Here is a 17,523-nt window from a genome sequence, read left to right on the forward strand (position 1 = left end):
GAAGTGTTAATACCACTTTATAATGCCTTGGTAAGGCCACACTTGGAATACTGCATTCAGTTTTGGTCAACACAATGTAGAAAATCAAGTCATACCATGCTATATATTTGATTGGGAAGTAGGAAAACATTTCAGAAAGTGGCCATGGCAAGCTACCAAATGTTGCAAAGAAAAGAAAACGGCATAGGTCATATGGTGATTTAGAGTTACCGTATTTTTCGGAGTATAAGACGCACCGGAGTATAAGACGCACCAAGATTTTGAAGAGGATTTTTTTTTTTAAAAAAAGTTTTTTCACTCCCCAAAAACAGGCTTGGTTTCCCCCCCCCCCCCCCAAAAAAGGGGATAAATAGCCCTTAGGAGGTTTGTATAGTGCTCCTGAGGGGGAGAGGGGGCAAAAACGAGCAAAATTGGGCCATTTTTCACAAAAACAAGTCCCTTTTTTGTCAAATAAAGGGCATGGATAGCCTTTAGGAAGCTTATAGAGTGCTGCTGGGGGGGAGCATTTTTCGCTCATTTCTGCCCTCCCCAGCCCCCCCCCCCCAGCTCTCTGAAAGCCTTCTAAAAGCTATGCATGGCCATTTTGGCGAAGGGCGCGGAGTTTCGGGAGGCAAAAAATGCTGTATTCAATGTATAAGACGCACCCAGATTTTCAGCCTCTTTTCTGAAGGGAAAAAGGTGCATCTTATACTCCGAAAAATATGGTAATCTTGACTTGAGGGAATCTTCACCTTCTCACCCCAACAGAAATGGGCTCATGTTGAATTTCAACTTAGGTGTCCTATGTTTCCATACATTAACAACAGAAAAACATAACAACAATTTTAAATCTCATTGTGAGAGAGCAGGCTGCCCAGAAAAGGGCCACTCCTTGTGTTACTATTGTCCCGTCTCTTTCAGCCGTCTCCCCAGCCAGCACAACATCACTGGATAGGAAACCTTATTGAGAGACAGCTGGGTGTGGAGGGTTTGTGTTCATGTGTGGAAGTAAAGCAGCGTGAAGTAGCCTAGGCCAGTGTTTGTCAACCTTGGCAACTTGAAGATGTCCGGACTTCAACTCCCAAAATTCCCCAGCCAGCATTCACTGGCTGGGGAATTCTGGGAGTTGAAGTCCGGACATCTTCAAGTTGCCAAGGTTGACAAACACTGGCCTAGAACACCTAGAAAGAGGCAATTTTCTCTAGCAAAACTCACCAGTAGTAGTGGTTGGAATAGCAGGAGTAGGAGTAGAAATGGAATGGTCGTGAGTAGTAGCTTGTGAATACCTGCGTTGTGATGGCTCTTTTGTGTTTAGAGCCCACTAAAATGGGTGTAGTTAAAAGAATTTATGATATTCATTATAATAAACATAAACATACTTGCAATCATGGCCTTTATGGCACACTCGGGCACATTCTGTGCAACAGCACAGAGATTCCAATAAACCACATGTTCGGCATTCAAATATATCCTGAAATGGGAGGAAAACAACATTTTAGAAAAAGTCAAATTAACACCCTTCTCCTCCCTCTCCCTCTACATATGGATATTGGAAGTACACTGGATGTTTGGCATAAACTATGACTTCCTTTCTCATTCTGGAGAATAGACAAACACTGGAAAAAGTGCATTTGCAGCAGTAACTATTTTAAGAATATTAGGACATTTTTTTAAAAAAAATGGGCTAATTTTCAGCTCTGCTCACTTTTTTTTTTGCAATAATTTTATTAAGCATTAGAATTAAAAAGGTATAAGTTAATACAAACTAGAAAAGCAAAAAAAAACTGTAGAAAAGAATAGAAAAACCCAGGAAAAAAAGGAAAAAAAAGAAAAATAGAAAATAAGGAAAGAATAAGAATACAATAAAGAAAAAGAAATATATAAAGTAACTTCCCCTTCGTCATAGCAAGTATAAAACAATTTTATTAACATATCACTTAAATTTCACCTAAAATACAACAAAAGAATCCTTCTTCTCATGTCTCATTTCTTATTTATAAACAAAACTATGAGGTCTTGTCATTCTGGTCAGCAAAATTCCATTAAGGGTTACCAGAGATAGCAACCTATCTATTTTAACCTTGATGAAGTAACCAACTTTACGTTACTTCCCTTTACTTTTTAACAATCTGGATTTTTAATCTGTTTAAATATATCCTAGAATTAGATTTCTTCTTCTTCTTTGTCTCTTTCAAAACTTTAATAGAATTCTCTTTTGTAAATGCATTTAGAAATGTTTTCCAAGTCACTCTTCTGGCTTATTATTTATATGTCCCTTTTCATTATTAAACATCAGCTGAGCACTGTTTCCTTTCCCAATGTTACTCAAGATTAGATTTTTCATTTAGCATACAAGTATTAAGGCAAGGTAACATCTAAGTAAACACTTCTCGCTTATCAATGGCTGAATACCAAATTAGTCATAGTTTTAACATTAAGGAAATAAATTAAACATAAGTTAATGAGTTTATTGCAAGAATAATTACAACTGGATTTAAATACTGAGATTTCAAAACTGTTTTAGTCTGGAAGGAAGGAAGGAAGGAAGGAAGGAAGGAAGGAAGGAAGGAAGGAAGGAAGGAAGGAAGGAAGGAAGAAAGATTTTTTAAAATAAATTGTAAACTTGGGGAAATAAAGATGTTTAACCTAGCAACAAAAAACAAAGGACAAAAATGCCAACCAAGACTCCCTAAATTTACCTGATTTATATGTTCTGCACCAGTCCATGTAAAACTACAAGTATCATTGCAACACAAAACATACAAAGGAGAATCATCTGGATTTGTGCCAGTTGGGCAAACCATTCCCATAAAGACATCTTCTTCTTTTTCACTTGACATTGCCTCTGCTTTAAAAAGGAGAAGAAAGAGGAGGGGAGGTTCCAAATTAAACATCAGAACTAGGGGTTTAAAAACCATAATTCTCAGAAGCTTCACAACAGTGAAAAGGAAACACTGCTTTACTTCAGTTACATATTATGCGATACATACGCTAAATTCTTCCTAGAAGTAGGTTGTCCTGTGACTATTTGACTTTATTGAGAGGAACTGCTATACACTCTCTTTTAATAAACTGAAACTGTTTTAAGTCAACAAGATAAAATGGCAATAAATAATGAACATAGTTTTTTTCTTCATTCAATCATGTCCGATTCTCAGAGGTTGTCTGGACGAATCCTTGAAGTTTTCTTGACAAGTTTTTTGGAAGTGGTTTGCCATTGCCTCCTTCTTAGGGCTGAGAGAGACTGACTGACTCAAGGTCACCTTCCTGACTTCATGCCCAAGGCAGGGCTAGAACTCAGTCTCCCAGTTGCTAGCCCGGTGCCTTAACCACTCCACAACCTAGGTCAAATATTAAAATATAATCCACTACATAAAGAGTAAAGAAATACATTTTCTAAGAAAATTCCTTCAACTGAATTAATCCAACCACAGAGAAGGGAATAATCCACGTAATATAGACAAGTAGCAAGGAAACTGCAATTTTCTATTCATTCTATATTATAAAATGTGTCAAACTCCCAAAAGAAAAAATCCTAAATCATTAGCAATTTTTTAAAAAAAATGTCCATACCTTTTGCAACTTTCTGTGCAGTTTCTAAAATAGTAATTGCAGCAGGATATGCTCTGCCACTGACTGCAGACATAAATGGTGTCATGCCCCTTGCATCCCTAGAAGTAAAAATATATCCATGTCATTTTCCAATTAAAATATCTTCAGGGAAGTGGTTTTTTTTAAATAATCATCATAAAGACATTTTAAAAAACAGCATACATTTTACTTCAGTCCTTCTTTTCAAATATACATAGGGGAATAGGAGGACAGTTAATTTCAACTTAAGATGCTTGACTGAAAAAGCAGGAATAAAGCCAAATACTGACTGTTTTGAAGAGGCAATTTGTTCTACCTGCTTCTCAAGAGTATGAAGCCAATGCATGAAATTTAACCAGAGGACCCTTACTTGGCTGACAGGAGTTCCCGGAGATATGGCTGTAAAACAACACTGTCACACAACAATTTCAGTATGAAATGTGCATTGGCCTTCCTGTCTTTTGATTCCACTACAGAAGGTTCTGTGGAAGGACCTACAAATGAGAGAGCATGGATGAAAAACAAAATTTAAAAGCTGCTTTGTTGCTGTGACAATTATGACTGATATTGCAACTATATTTGAAGTGTGATATGACAACATTATTAATCTTAGTGGAAATAGAAGGACTGGACATTTTATATTCTAAAGAAACATTTTAACTAACAACATATTTTAATGCATGCAAATTATTATGGAATATACTTGTAAGACTTACAGAAATACTTGCAAACAGTAGTTAGTACACCGGTAGAGTGTTTTTTAGGTAAATGCACCTACATAATATTTAAGCATATCAAATAATGTTCTCTCACCTGGTATGGTAGAAGTGCTTGGTCCTTGGCCAGTACCAGTTGTTGCTGTGGTAAGAGATCCCACAGCAGGAGCCAGGATAAAATCAATGTCACCATCTTTAGCAAACAGAATAGCAGGATGTACATCAATAAATAAAACACATCCCAACATGAAATGCCCCCTTAACTAAAAAAAAATATAACTGCTTGAAGTTTTCCTCTAGCGAAAGGTTATTCAAAAAAATCAGAAGTAACTAGCAAACAGCAAGCAACAAGCTTAATATGAGCAACAATTGCTACAAACATCCATTTGTTTGATAATTTAATTTCATTAAATACTGCATGCAGTCAAATAGGTTATATTATATACCGTATTTTTTGGAGTATAAGACGCACGGAGTATAAGACGTACCAAGGTTTTGAAGAAGCAAATAAAAAAAGACGTTTTTGCACTCTGCAAACCTCCCAAAAACGGTCCATTTTTCACGAAAATGGGCCTGCTTTTTCCCCCCAAAAAAGGCATGAATAGCCTTTAGGGGGCTTGCAGAGTGCTCCTGTGGGGGTAGGGGGCCCAAAAATGAGCAAAAAACAGCCAGCTTTTTGCAAAAACATGCCCTTTTTTGTAAAAAGGGGGGGGGGCATGGATATCATCTATGAAGCTTATAGAGTGCTCCTGGGGGCTGGGAGTAAAATTGAGCAAAAAACAGGCCATTTTTTGCTTATTTCTGCCCTTCCCAGTCCCAGGAGCTCTCTAAAAGCTTCCTAGAGGCTCTGCTTGGCCATTTTGGTGAAGGGGGTGGGGTTTTTGGAGGCAAAAAAATGTTGTATTCAGTCTATAAGATGCACCACGATTTTCAGCCTCTTTTTTGAGGGAAAAGGTGCATCTTATATTCTAAAAATACAGTACCTATTATAGGTATTTAATGCTAGGTATATATGTCTTTCATTTATATTTATATTTACATTTACATGACTCTTGCTACGGGGTTCCTCTGACATAGCATTAACATTTGTTTGGAATCTGCAATTATGCAGAGGAACATCTCAGGATCTTACCGGGATCCATTGCTGGAGGATCAGGGACCCAGCTTGGAGGAGCTATGGGAGGAGAAACAGGATCCTGATGATCACTTGATGAAGCTCCAGCTTCATGTCTGCCCAAACCCGCTGCTCTCAAAGATCGTCTCATCATTTCTCTCAGTCGCAAACTAACAATAACAAGGAAATCATAATTAATGGTGCATTTTTAGAAATATAGATATATAATGTTACCAAAATTGCCTGCCAAGCTGGTCAATCCTTCTAAGTTTATACTTCTGTAATCAAGTAAAAGTATCCAGCCATCTTGCCTTTCATTAGCCTCTCCTTCCAATTGCTTTTGATATTTCTAAGTGTCAGCTCTCTCCACTGAATCCTACCTTTGTATTACATGTCCAAAATATATGTGTTATTTTCATTATGGCTTCCATTAAGCAACCAAGCCTAATTTCACCTCATCTGAAATGATGCAGTTTTCTTGTGATCCACATTACATTACTCGATAATAATATTAATTATTAAAAACAATTTTCTCCAGCATCACAATTCAAAGGCCCCAAATGTGCTTTTTTTCCAATAGGCAACTGAACTTTCTTGGTGTCTTCTTTGAAAACATTCACTTCTCGTCCAAGAAGCTTATTCAATGGAGAAAGCAATTGTGTTTGGAAGAGTCGGCGGTAAGAGTCAGGAAAACGAGGCCATCAAAGAACATGGTGGCTGGAGAGCATCAAAGCTGACACCAGCCAGAACATTACAAAATTCAAAGAAGTAGTGGAAGATAAGGAGTGACCTGGCCCATAGAATCACTAAAAGTCAGACTCGACTGAAAGGATAACATCATCATTCACCACTAACTTACCTTCTACTGCTGGAGGAACCTGCCCGATTTCCTGGTCCATTACTTGACACCACTGAAATAGCATTTGCAATAGCTTCAACAGCAGATAATCTTTCAGCAAACGTATTCCTTTCTGAGCGCTCTGCTTCTGAAACATAAATAAGAACCTTGAAAAAAACTGTTGCTATCATGGCTGAAACAATTTATCTTTCACATGCATTTGTCATTTTTGTATAAATGTCCTAATTCGAAATCAATAGCATATTAATATCAAATATTTACTCAAATTCAAAATAATGAGAGGGATAAAAGTTTATTTAATAAAGTTTCAAGGGATCAGAAGGTTAGGGTAATTTAACTCACAGAAGGTACCATATTTTTTGGACTTATAAGACGCACCAAGGTTTTGAAGAGGAGATTTTTTTTTAAAAAAAAAAGTTTTTGCACTCTGCAAACCTCCCCAAAACAGCCTGTTTTTCGTGAAAACGGGCGTTTTTTCCCCCCCCAAAAAAGGGCATGAATAGCCCTGAGGAGGCTTGTAGAGTGTTCCAGGTGGGGAAGGGGAACAAAAACAAGCATAAAACGGCCCGTTTTTTGTCAAAAAAAGGGCATTAGGAAGCTTATAGAATGCTCCTGGGGACTGGGGGGGGGAAGGGCGGAATTGAGCAAAAAATGGCCCAATTCTTGCTCATTTCTGCCCTCCCCAGCCTCCAGGAGCTCTCTGAAAGCCTCCTACAAGCTATGCATGGCCATTTTGGTGAAGGGGGCGGAGTTTCAGGCGGCAAAAAAAAAATGCTGTATTCAGTGTATAAGACGCACCCAGATTTTCAGCCTCTTTTTTTTTGAGGGAAAAAGGTGCGTCTTATACTCTGAAAAATATGGTATCTGCATGTTGATCAACTGATAGTCAACTAATGGTCAGCAAGGCAACTTAAGCTCTTTACTATAACATTCAGTAAATGTGGATGTCAATCTCTTAGCAATGTAATGATGCTTTTGGAGAACACAATGTTCACAGGCTCAAAAATAGCTTATAGGGCATTTAAAGCAGCGCTGGGTAACACAGAAAGTAGCTGACATTGACTATGATAGCTTGGGGGAAAACCTTTGGGCATGGGATAAATTTAGAGAAATGGCAGAAATTGTGGTCTCAAAATTATAAAATGACAATGTCAACTGCATATAGAGAAAATGTGTATAAGATGTTTTACAGGTGGCATCTACCCCCAACGAGAATTGCAAGAATGTCCAAGAATAAATCGGAAAAGTGCTGGAAATGTCATCAGATACAGGGTTCATACTACCACATGTGGTGGACTTGTATTGAAGCTAAAAGATACTGGACTAAAATCCACGTGTGGTTGGAGAAAATGATACACAAACACATAGACCTTAAACCAGAGATTTTTCTACTGGGAATCATACCAGAAATCTATAACAAAGACTTAAAATATTTGATTATAAACGTTTTAACAGCAGCTAGAATTGTATTTGCAAAAAACTGGAAAAATGAAATGATACCAAAACAGAAGAAGTTATTCGAAAGATAATGGAGTGTGCGGAAATGAGCAAATTGACATTTGAAATTAGAGAACAAGAAGACGAGCAATTTTATAAGATATGGATTTGTTTTATCAGTGGCTGGAAAAAAAACACCTGGAAATGAAAAATGTTTTACTTAGGTTTTAATTGAAGGAGAAAAGTGAGAATACAATAATGTTGTTAAATAGAATAATAACGATACAATGAAAGACTGACATAAATATGAATTGAATAATTTAGAATTATTTTTTTGGTTATAAAATGAAGGACAAGGATAATAATGAATTTATATACATTTGATAGAGGAATGGTGATATAATGTATAACTCTAAGTGCATACTATAAAGATATCCTGTTGAAAATAGTGATAGATATACAAATATAAACACTTGGTAAATTATTTATACTGTAAAAATACTTAGAATGAGATAATGACTACATAAAGGTATGTTGTTATTAAGCAGACAATCAAGAATGTAAGAAAATTAGGTTTATTGAAAAGAAAGAAATATTAATCATAACTGAATATATGTTGTACAATGAAAGTGTGGTATTTAGTTATATTAGATGGAAAATCTGTGATTGTATATGTAATTGAAAATATAGATGCAAAAACGCTTGTAACCAAATGACATGCTGTATGTAATTGATGAAAAAAATTTAATGTTCTTTTTTATGTTTAAAAATAAAAGGGGGGGGAGAAAGTAACTGACATTGTTGTTGTTATATTTTGCCTCCAAGTAATGTTACCAGAAAGTATGTAAATAAATATATTTGAGTCTGTTTTTACATGAAAGTTTAAGGAATAAAAGTGCAAATAATCTCCCAGCAGCCTAAGGCAGCTGTTCCCCAAAAAAAAAAAAAACAACCCCCAACCCACAGATGATACCGTGTTTCCCCGAAAATACGTCAGGGGCTTATTTTATTTTGACCCACGAAATATGGCCTTGGGTTTATTATCGGGGTGGGGGGGGTGGGGGTCTTATTTGCGCCAGCCGAGCGAGTGGCCGGCACTGCTCTGATGTGTCCTGTTACCGCCCTGCGTCGGGCTGGGCTTTCTTTGCGAGGGGGACAATCTGGGGAGTGAGAGAGTTAGGAAGCCGGGGCTGGTGTGGGGCCGTTTCTCCAGTCAAGCGTCTGATTCATCCCCAGGGGTGAGCGTTTTGCCTCCTCTCTGCCCCGGCTTGGAAGCTGCAGAGGAAGCCTGCCATGCCCGGCGAGGGGGGGAGAAGAGACGACAAGAGAAGGCAGGTCTCGCTCCACACCTCTCACTTCTCCTCCACCCCACCTGCCACCCCTCTCGCTAAAGAGACGGTGGGGAAGGGAAGCAGCCTGGATTCTGTTAGCATTGGGGCGGGGTGGGAGGAGTTGGGCTGCGACATACGCGTCCTACCCAAGACTTGCAGCTCCGTCGTGTTTCTCGCTGTTTTGTCCAGGGAAGCACCCTGTAAAAAAAAATCTCGCGAGTTCAACTTCCCTGGACAAAACAGCAAGGAACACGACGGAGTTGCAAGTCTCGGGCAGGACACATGTCTCGCAGCCCAACTCCTCCCACCCCGCCCCAATGCTAACAGAATCTAGGCTGCTTCCTTTCCCCACCATCTTTTTAGCGAGACGGGTGGCAGGTGGGGTGGGGGAGAAGCGAGAGGTGTGGAGCGAGATGTGCTCCTCTTGCTGTCACTTCTCCCTCCCCTCCCCGGGCATAGCAGGCTTCCTCTGCAGCTTCCAAGCCAGGGCAGAGAGATGACGAAGGGTGAAACGTTCACCCCTGGGGATGAATCATATGCTTCACTGGAGAAACGGACACACGCCAGCCCAGGCTTCCTAAATCTCTTGCTCCCCAGATTGTCCGCCTTGCAAAGAAAGCCCAACCCGATGCAAACGCCGCCTCCAGCCACCTCTTCATCCTGGGGAAACTACGTTTTTAAAGGATGATCTGCGGGGGGGGGGGGATTTCCTGCACATTGGCAGTGGCGTCTCCTCACAGGGCTTCTCCCGATGTCCCAGGGGCGAAGCAACATCCCATAAAGGAAGGCATGGAAATCCATACAACTGGGGATGTCAGAAGAAGCCTTGTGAGAAGACGCTGCTGCCAACGTGCAGGAAATCTCCTCCCCCTTCCCCTTCAGATAGTGTTGTGGGCTGGCCGGAGAAGTCTTCAATGAAATTCGCTCTGTCTGTGCCTCTGCAGGCAGCAGAATCTCCTTGCAGGTCTCATTCTTCCTTCTCTTTGGCCGATTCTCATATATTTTCAAGCAAAACACTGCCAAGAGAGGGAAATATCTCTTCTCCCTTCCTTGCCAAACTTTGAGTGTAGACGTAACGTTTCACAAAGCTCCTTAATCCGCGGCTGTTGGCTCCCTCGCTTTGTGTTTTTTATACACATACCGACATACCCACCCTTCCTGGGAATGCCGTTTCCCACTCCCAAGATTCCGTTTCCAAGGAAAGAAGAGCGCTGGGGCCGCACTGGACTTTCCCCCCTGCCCTGACTCCTGTCAGCCTCAACTTTGCTCCTGAAACCCTGCGGGCCACTTCTCTGCTTGAGCTCAGCCGAAGGGGGGGTTGAGGGCAAGGGCGAGATGAAGCTGATTGCTTCCCCTTTGCCTCCTCTCCCAAAAGCAGTCTCGGGCGGAGCCACTTTTGCAGCAGGAGACTCAAGCCGGCCTTCTGAAGGGTACTGTAGCAGCAGCTATCCACAATTTTTTTACCCTTATTTTGTCCCGATCCACGTGGCTCACTGGGCCACGTGGGTCGGGATGAAATAATGATTTAAAAATTGTGGATAGCTGCTGCTACAGTACCCTTCGGAAGGCCGGGGCGAGGAGCGTCGGGTGCATTATTGGCCTCCTGCTGCTTTTGTGGCCGTAATCGATGGCAAAGGCAGCCGCACCTGCCGGAGGCCACGGCCTGAGCAGCACCCGCAAATCAGCTGTTTTTTGAATGGAAGCCGGATCAGCTCAACTGATCCGATTAAGGAGCCGAGAAGCGCTGAGGTGACTAGGGAAGGGAAGGGCTTCCTTCTGTACTTGCCATGGCACCCTTTCACTTGGGCTTATTTTCGGGGAAGGGCGTATATTTACACCCACCTCAAAAACCAGGCAAAAACCAGGCGTGGGCTTATTAGCAGGACATGTCGTATTTTCGGGGAAACACGGTAATATCATTGGAAATCGGAAGTTTCGCTACTAAATTTTGGTGATGCAGTTAGAGGTCACAAACAACTTATAATTTGCCTATGTCGGGGGGCGGCGCCTAGGAGCAGAGCCTTCTCTGTGGCGGGCCCAACCCTGTGGAATGACCTCCCCCCTGATATCAGGATTACCTCTGATCTCCGCTCCTTCCGTGTAAAGCTCAAGACCCACCTCTTCCAATTAGCTGGCCTGGCTCAACCATAGTTTTATCCTATTGCTCCTGACGGGTTTTTTAAATTTTGTAATTTTAACTGAGGGTGTTTTAAATAGTTATTTTAATTTTATTTTTATATATATTTATGAGTGTTACCTCCTCCAGGTACATGTATGTGTATATGTTTATTTGTATTTGTATATGTATTGTATATATATGTATATTGTATGTGTTTTATTGTACGCCGCCCCGAGTCCTTTTGGAGAGGGTGCGGCTAACAAATTAAATTTCATTCATTCATTTCATATCAGTGATTTAGAGAATGGAGACCAAAATTAACTTCCTTTCCCCTTTACTCTACAGCTGTCAAGTGCCAGGAATATCAGGCGGTCCAGACAGTTCAAATGGGTATAAAGATTTATCCTCTATTTCCAGGAAATTATATGCTTGTGTTAAGGAGGTGTTGACAGCATTCCCATGACTGCTCTAAAGGACTCTGTTGGTCCAGGAATGCAGGTCCATCCTACTCTGAAAAGTATTTTTGGATTTGAAAATGAAATGCTTCATATCATTGTGCTCACTTTTACGTCTCCAGGTAGCTATGCTGGCCATGGGTATAATGTTTGAATCTCAAAGACTCTCAAAGTGACTAATTTGTCTATATATGTACAAAGCTATTTCAAAATTGATTTCTGAATAACAGTGGACCCTTCTTTCAACAATGTGCAGAAGAATTTGCATCAGATGGTTCAGCTTACCTTCTTCCTCTTTCGTTTCTTTATTACTGGTTGGAAAGCACACAGACACACAAGCATGCAGAATATTTCTATTTCCGTCACATCGATGCCCAAGGAACGTCTGTAGCATTTGTGGATTCTGATCCAAGACAACAGCTTGTTCGAGGTTCATAAGATACTGTCTGCAGGACTCATAGTCACATCGCAGAATATGTTGCATTAAAGTTTGCTTCTGCACCCAGAAAATAAAACAGGCACCGTTACCCAGTATATGCTACTGTATGCAGTTTATTTTTTAAAACTATGTTGCTGCTCTGATTTTCATGAAAAGGGGTGAGACAGAAATACAATCAATAAAAATGTGATAATAAAAGATCAATGTTGCATTTTATACATTAATTAATTTTACCAGTAGGTTTCAGTCAAAAGTGCATGATCTATGAAGCTAGTAAATTTTGGCCCTTTGAAATCGACCTGCCTGAAGTGGCAAGCAATATAATTTAAAATACATTTAAAATCTCTGACTGTAGCCAAATGCTTGCTGATAAGAAAGGAGATAAAATGTCTGTTTTAATTTTCAGTATATTTAACACCAAAGCAGAACAATCTGCAATTACCGGACTATATTTTTAAAGATTCTAGCTTTAACTTTATACGGCAATGGGTGCTTAAATTGCACAACTCTTCAGAAATCAACTATGTACCTTTGAAAAAGATCTTTGATTTAGTCAAAGTATTTGTAATAAAGCAGAAATCTATATAAAATCACTCTTTAGGAATATCTACAAACACTGAATGCAAACCAGGAGAGAAAATTACTAAAAGATACAATGCCTCTAACTTTGCTTAATATATTTATTTAATTATTTATTTAGCATATGGCATGTTCAATACATTTAATTACCTCAACAGCCATTATGATGATAGCAGCTTTCTTTTTAATGGTTGAATTAGCAGGAATATTTGTTAAGGAATGTACTCCCATTCCCAGACTGCTGATAGGAGGGAGATCAAGCCAATCAGGATCTCTAATTCCACCCATACAATCTTTTGCCATTGGATATATAGTGCCATTTCCATCTCTAAGAATGATTGGTGATTCCTATTTAAAAAGCAAAATGTCATGAAATACAAAATTCTAGTTATTTTTCCCTCATTGTTTCAGTTAATACTTCACAAAGAAGTTTACATTCCTCATCTACCAGCTATTTTTCTTGGTTGAATATTTTTGCCTTCTTGCCTATTTTAACAACAAGATAAATATGGCCTCCAGCAGTGCATCATCTCCTGAAGTAAACCCAGCTCAACTCATCTTAATCACAACCTCTTTGTCTTCAAAGCAATCACAAACTAAGAGCAATTATTATAAATATGCAAAAAATTTCAAATGAAAAATTGTTTTGAACTTGCAATACTCTTAAATTTGAAATATATCATTCAAGTAAGTGAATAATCCAATTTGTATAAAAGATTATATGCACACTGGTGGTGGGGTTCCGGCCCAGTGTCCTCCACATGAACGTGCGCGGCATGCACGCACGTGCACCGCGTGCGTCTTATCATCCAATGATGCCTCAGCGATGCTCAAGCTGCTCAGTGGAGTGTCGCACAGGTGCTGTATGCACCATGCACGTAAGCGCCGCACTTTTTAAAGACAGGTAAGAAGGGCGGGCGGGCAGGTGAGCCCTCCAGAGAACCGTACCGGAACGGTATCCAGTGTTCCAGGCAGGCTCCAGTACGCCCATACTGGAGCGCACCGCCTGCAACCCACCACTGATGCACACATTTTATCATTTCATCCAGTAACACAGATATCACAATATCACAAATTTTAGGGATGATGGGAATTGACCATTCCTATTTTGTGTAGGGATTGTATATTCACCAATGAAATAGTTCCAAATATTACAGAAAATGACCGTTGGCTTACCTGAATGGTCGATCTCTGGGCGCTGCAGGAGGGTCCAAGCATGGGTTAACACAGCCTATCTGCCCTAGGACTGAATAGATTTTTCTTTGGTCATGCCTCCTTTGCCCCCTTGAGATCAGTTAAAAACCAAGTCTTGTCCGCTGTAGGACGCTCTTCAGGAATCTTAATCATAATGCCGAACCCTGGACCTTTCAAGAAACCCTGGGTGGGTTTGGACGCTTCTGAAGCATGTTCAGGTAAGCCAACGGTCATTCTCCTGTGCACTGCTTGGAGAGTCCAAGCATGGGACATACCCAAGCTATTTTGTCCCAGGGAGGGCCGAAGTCATGTCCAGATTGTCCGGAGCCGAAGCAACTTGCTGCAAAACACGTCTTCCAAAGGAGGCTTCAGCTGAGGCAAAGGTGTCAATTTTATAATTTCTGATGAAAGCTCTGGGGGACGCCCACATAGCAGCTCTGCAAATGTCAATGATGGACGCTTGGTCGTTCAGACCGCTGCAGTGGCGGCACTCCTTGTGGAGTGTGCAGTCTCACGACCTGGCACGGTCCTGCCCTGATGTTCATAAACCATTTTGATGCAGGCCCACAGCCAACGTCCAATGGTTGAAGATGAGACCTTACGACCCAGGTTGAAACGACATAAAGAATGACTCTGAATGTCTGAAGTCCTTAGTCCTTTTCATATATATGCGGACCGCTCGTCGAACGTCCAGCTTGTGCCAGGCACGTTCCTTGGGGTGCTGAGGCCTGGGACAAAAGTTCGGGAGGATCACCTCCTGAGATCTGTGAAAGTGAGAGTTCACCTTTGGTAGGAAGGAGGGATCGAGATGCAAGATGACCCGATCATGATGGACGATACACAGTTCCTCCCTGACAGAGAACGCTGCAATCTCTGACACTCTCCTAGCAGAAGTAATTGCTACTAAGAAGGCAGTTAAGAGTCAAGTGGCGAAGACTGGCAGTTCTCAACGGTTCGAATGGTGCGGTGGTTAAGGCTCGCAGAACATACGGTAAGTTCCAGGATGGGTACCTGTGTATCGCCTGAGGTCGAAGATTGGTCGCTCCCTTCAAGAAACTTTTGATCTGAGGGTGTTGGCTCAAGGACTGATGAGAGTCTCTAGCCAGAATAGTTGACAAGGCCACAACCTGGCGATGGAGGGTGTTGGGCAGCAAGCCTTTGTCCAACCCCTCCTGAAGGAAGTCCAGAAGTTGAGATATGGAAGCTGCAACATCTACAATGTCACGCCGCTTGAACCAAGTGGAGAACGGGGTCCAGGTCGCATCGTAGATGCGTGTTGTAGATGCTCTTCTGTACACTTGAATGGTCTGGATGACCTTGTCAGATAGGTTTTGTTTCCTCAAGAGGTCCCCCTCAAGTGCCATACAGCTAGTTGGAGCCACTGGGGCTCTGGATGACTGATGGCTCCCTGGCTGAGGGAGATCTGCTCCTGAGGAATTCTCCACGGCTTCCTTACGGACAGATCGATCAAATCCGCGTACCAGGACCTCCGGGGCCAATGTGGAGCTATCAGTATGAGGGAAGGCATACAGGAGACGTGGGGGCCACCTGGACCTCAGCGCATCCGTCCCCTCCGCCTGTGGCGAGTGGTAGTGTGAGAAGAATCTCGGGAGCTGCATGTTGATGGCAGTTGCGAACAGATTGACTTGTGGCTGCCCAAACCATCGCACTATCTGTCGGAGTTGTCGATTGTCTGTCGGCTCAGCCAGTCTGCCCTGACATTGCTGGTGCCGGATATGTGATCCGCTCTTATTGATGCTCAATGTCGTTCCGCCCAACGGCCCAGGGCCTCCACCTCTGCCATGAGTCTCCTGGAGTGGGTGCCGCCCTGCCGATTTACATGGGCCTTCTTTGCAATGTTGTCTGTGAGTAACAGAACATGACGACCCACCAGTTGGGCTGAGAACCGTCTTAGGGCGAGCCTGACTGCTCTCAGCTCCAGCCAATTGATGCTTTGAGCTGCCTCTGTCCATGACCATCTGCTTTGCACCAGTTGACCTTGGCAATGTGCCCCCCAGCCGTAGAGACTGGCATCTGAGGTGACCACGACCCTGTCGGGTTCCTTGAATAGACAACCCTTCTCTACTGCTGTCAACTGCCACCACCTCAGGGAGCAAATCACCTTCAACATGAGCCGAACCTTCCTGGGAGAGTTGCTGCCCTTCGATCTCTGCATCAGAGTAAGAACCACTGTAGTTCCCTGGCATGCAGCCGAGCCCAGGGAACTACATTTAGACAAGATATCATGATGCTGAGAAGCTGCGAGAGTTGGACAATCGGCAAGGAGGTGACCCAGCGGCACTGACAAATTCTGTTCCTGAGGCTGCATAGCCGGTCTGGTGACAGAAACAGCTGGCATGAAACAGAGTCTATTATGGTGCCCAGGTGCTGGATGCGAGTCCCCGGGTTGAGGTGGCTTTATTTCCAATTCACCGAAAACCCATGGTTCTGTAGGGTGCGTATGATGATTTGCACGTCTCTTAGAGCCTGGCGACGACTCGTTGAATGAATGGTGATGTCGTCTAGGTAACATTCCTTCCTCCCCTTCCTCCCTTGGTATGGGGGATCTGCCCTGCTGCGCTTCGCAGAGGGCCCCGCCAGCTCCTCTCGCGACAAACCTTCATCTGCTATTCTGACTATGGAGATCGGTTGATTGTCGGCGTGGAGGGTGAAGCTGCAGCAAGGAAGGGCACCAGACTCTGACCAGCCGGCTCCGAAGCGTCTACCTATCTGCTTAATAGCTGGAGGCTGGTTGGATTACCAGAGCACTCCAATACCACCTTCCTGAGACAGGAATTCTTCTGGAGGGGGAGGGAGGCCCTGCCAGCGCCCCAGACAGGACCAAGCAATCCCCGGCGGCGATCTGCGCTGAAGTGGTGAAGCATATAGTGTAGATATCCTCAATGGCTCTGGCGACTTTCGATCTGGACGCTGAAAATGGCCGCCGCGGCTTCGCATTATCTATAAAGAGTTCTCCGATGCCTGCCAGCGCCTGAATTAGCGGCCGTCAGAAAGCGCGTGAAAAGTCACTTCCAAAATGGCCACCGCACTAGCCGAGCTTTCAGAAACGCCGCCGTGGAAACCAGGACTCTCTAAAGCCCCTAACTCTGACAAGCGGCCAGTGACGCGCAGAAACGCCGCTGCCATCCCCGCACTCACCAGCAGCCGCCGGACAAGTGGTCTCTGCGACCCCAACCACTGCGTGCGGCCAACAGCAGGTCAGAACCCGACAGTCACCTCAGCAATCCGAAAAGGAAGAATTCTTTGTAACAGTACATATCTCTACACCAAAACTCTACACTAGAAAAAAAATTAAAAGAAAAATCCGAATTCTAAAATCTACTATTATTTGCCTGGAGAGTCCAGTCTATCTGTCAAAGGACTGAAGAGCTCCCCAAAACTAGTCCTATCGGGCGGACTGAGTTTTTAAACTGACCTCAAGGGGGCAAAGGAGGCATGACCAAAGAAAAATCTACTCAGTCCTAGGGCAGATAGGCTGGGTTAACCCATGCTTGGACTCTCCAAGCAGCGCACAGGAGAAGACTTCCCAACATTTTCTTCCCCTCAACTGAACTGTGCCATAGGCTTGGACAAACCCTCTTAATAGTATTAAATATTTGTAACTTTCTTTCCTTTCCTATTCCTTGCATTTCAAATATAGAGAAAAAAATATGCACCCTGTATATGGATCAAGAATATTGATAGGTTTC

The 17,523-nt window shown here is 42.5% G+C and overlaps 1 protein-coding gene across 7 annotated transcripts in view; it reads right to left on the bottom strand.

The window, feature by feature from the left end:
- UBR5 (ubiquitin protein ligase E3 component n-recognin 5) overlaps positions 1-17,523 on the bottom strand; it is a 91,244-nt gene that overhangs the window by 31,219 nt on the left and 42,502 nt on the right. For 5 of the 7 annotated variants that reach the window (XM_081950165.1, XM_081950163.1, XM_081950162.1 and 2 more), the window contains exons 20-28: positions 12,770-12,967; positions 11,887-12,097; positions 6,260-6,386; positions 5,419-5,570; positions 4,384-4,479; positions 3,941-4,064; positions 3,553-3,650; positions 2,679-2,827; positions 1,359-1,450 (exon numbers count right to left, since the gene is read on the bottom strand). In XM_081950165.1, the coding sequence (XP_081806291.1) occupies positions 1,359-1,450; positions 2,679-2,827; positions 3,553-3,650; positions 3,941-4,064; positions 4,384-4,479; positions 5,419-5,570; positions 6,260-6,386; positions 11,887-12,097; positions 12,770-12,967 (1,247 nt within the window). The remainder of the gene's footprint in view (positions 1-1,358; positions 1,451-2,678; positions 2,828-3,552; positions 3,651-3,940; positions 4,065-4,383; positions 4,480-5,418; positions 5,571-6,259; positions 6,387-11,886; positions 12,098-12,769; positions 12,968-17,523) is intronic. The other 2 variants (XM_081950160.1, XM_081950161.1) reach the window with 2 other exon arrangements.

This window comes from Natrix helvetica, assembly GCF_964273705.1.
Source record: "Natrix helvetica genome assembly, chromosome: 4".
NCBI classification, from domain to species: Eukaryota; Metazoa; Chordata; class Lepidosauria; order Squamata; family Natricidae; genus Natrix; species Natrix helvetica.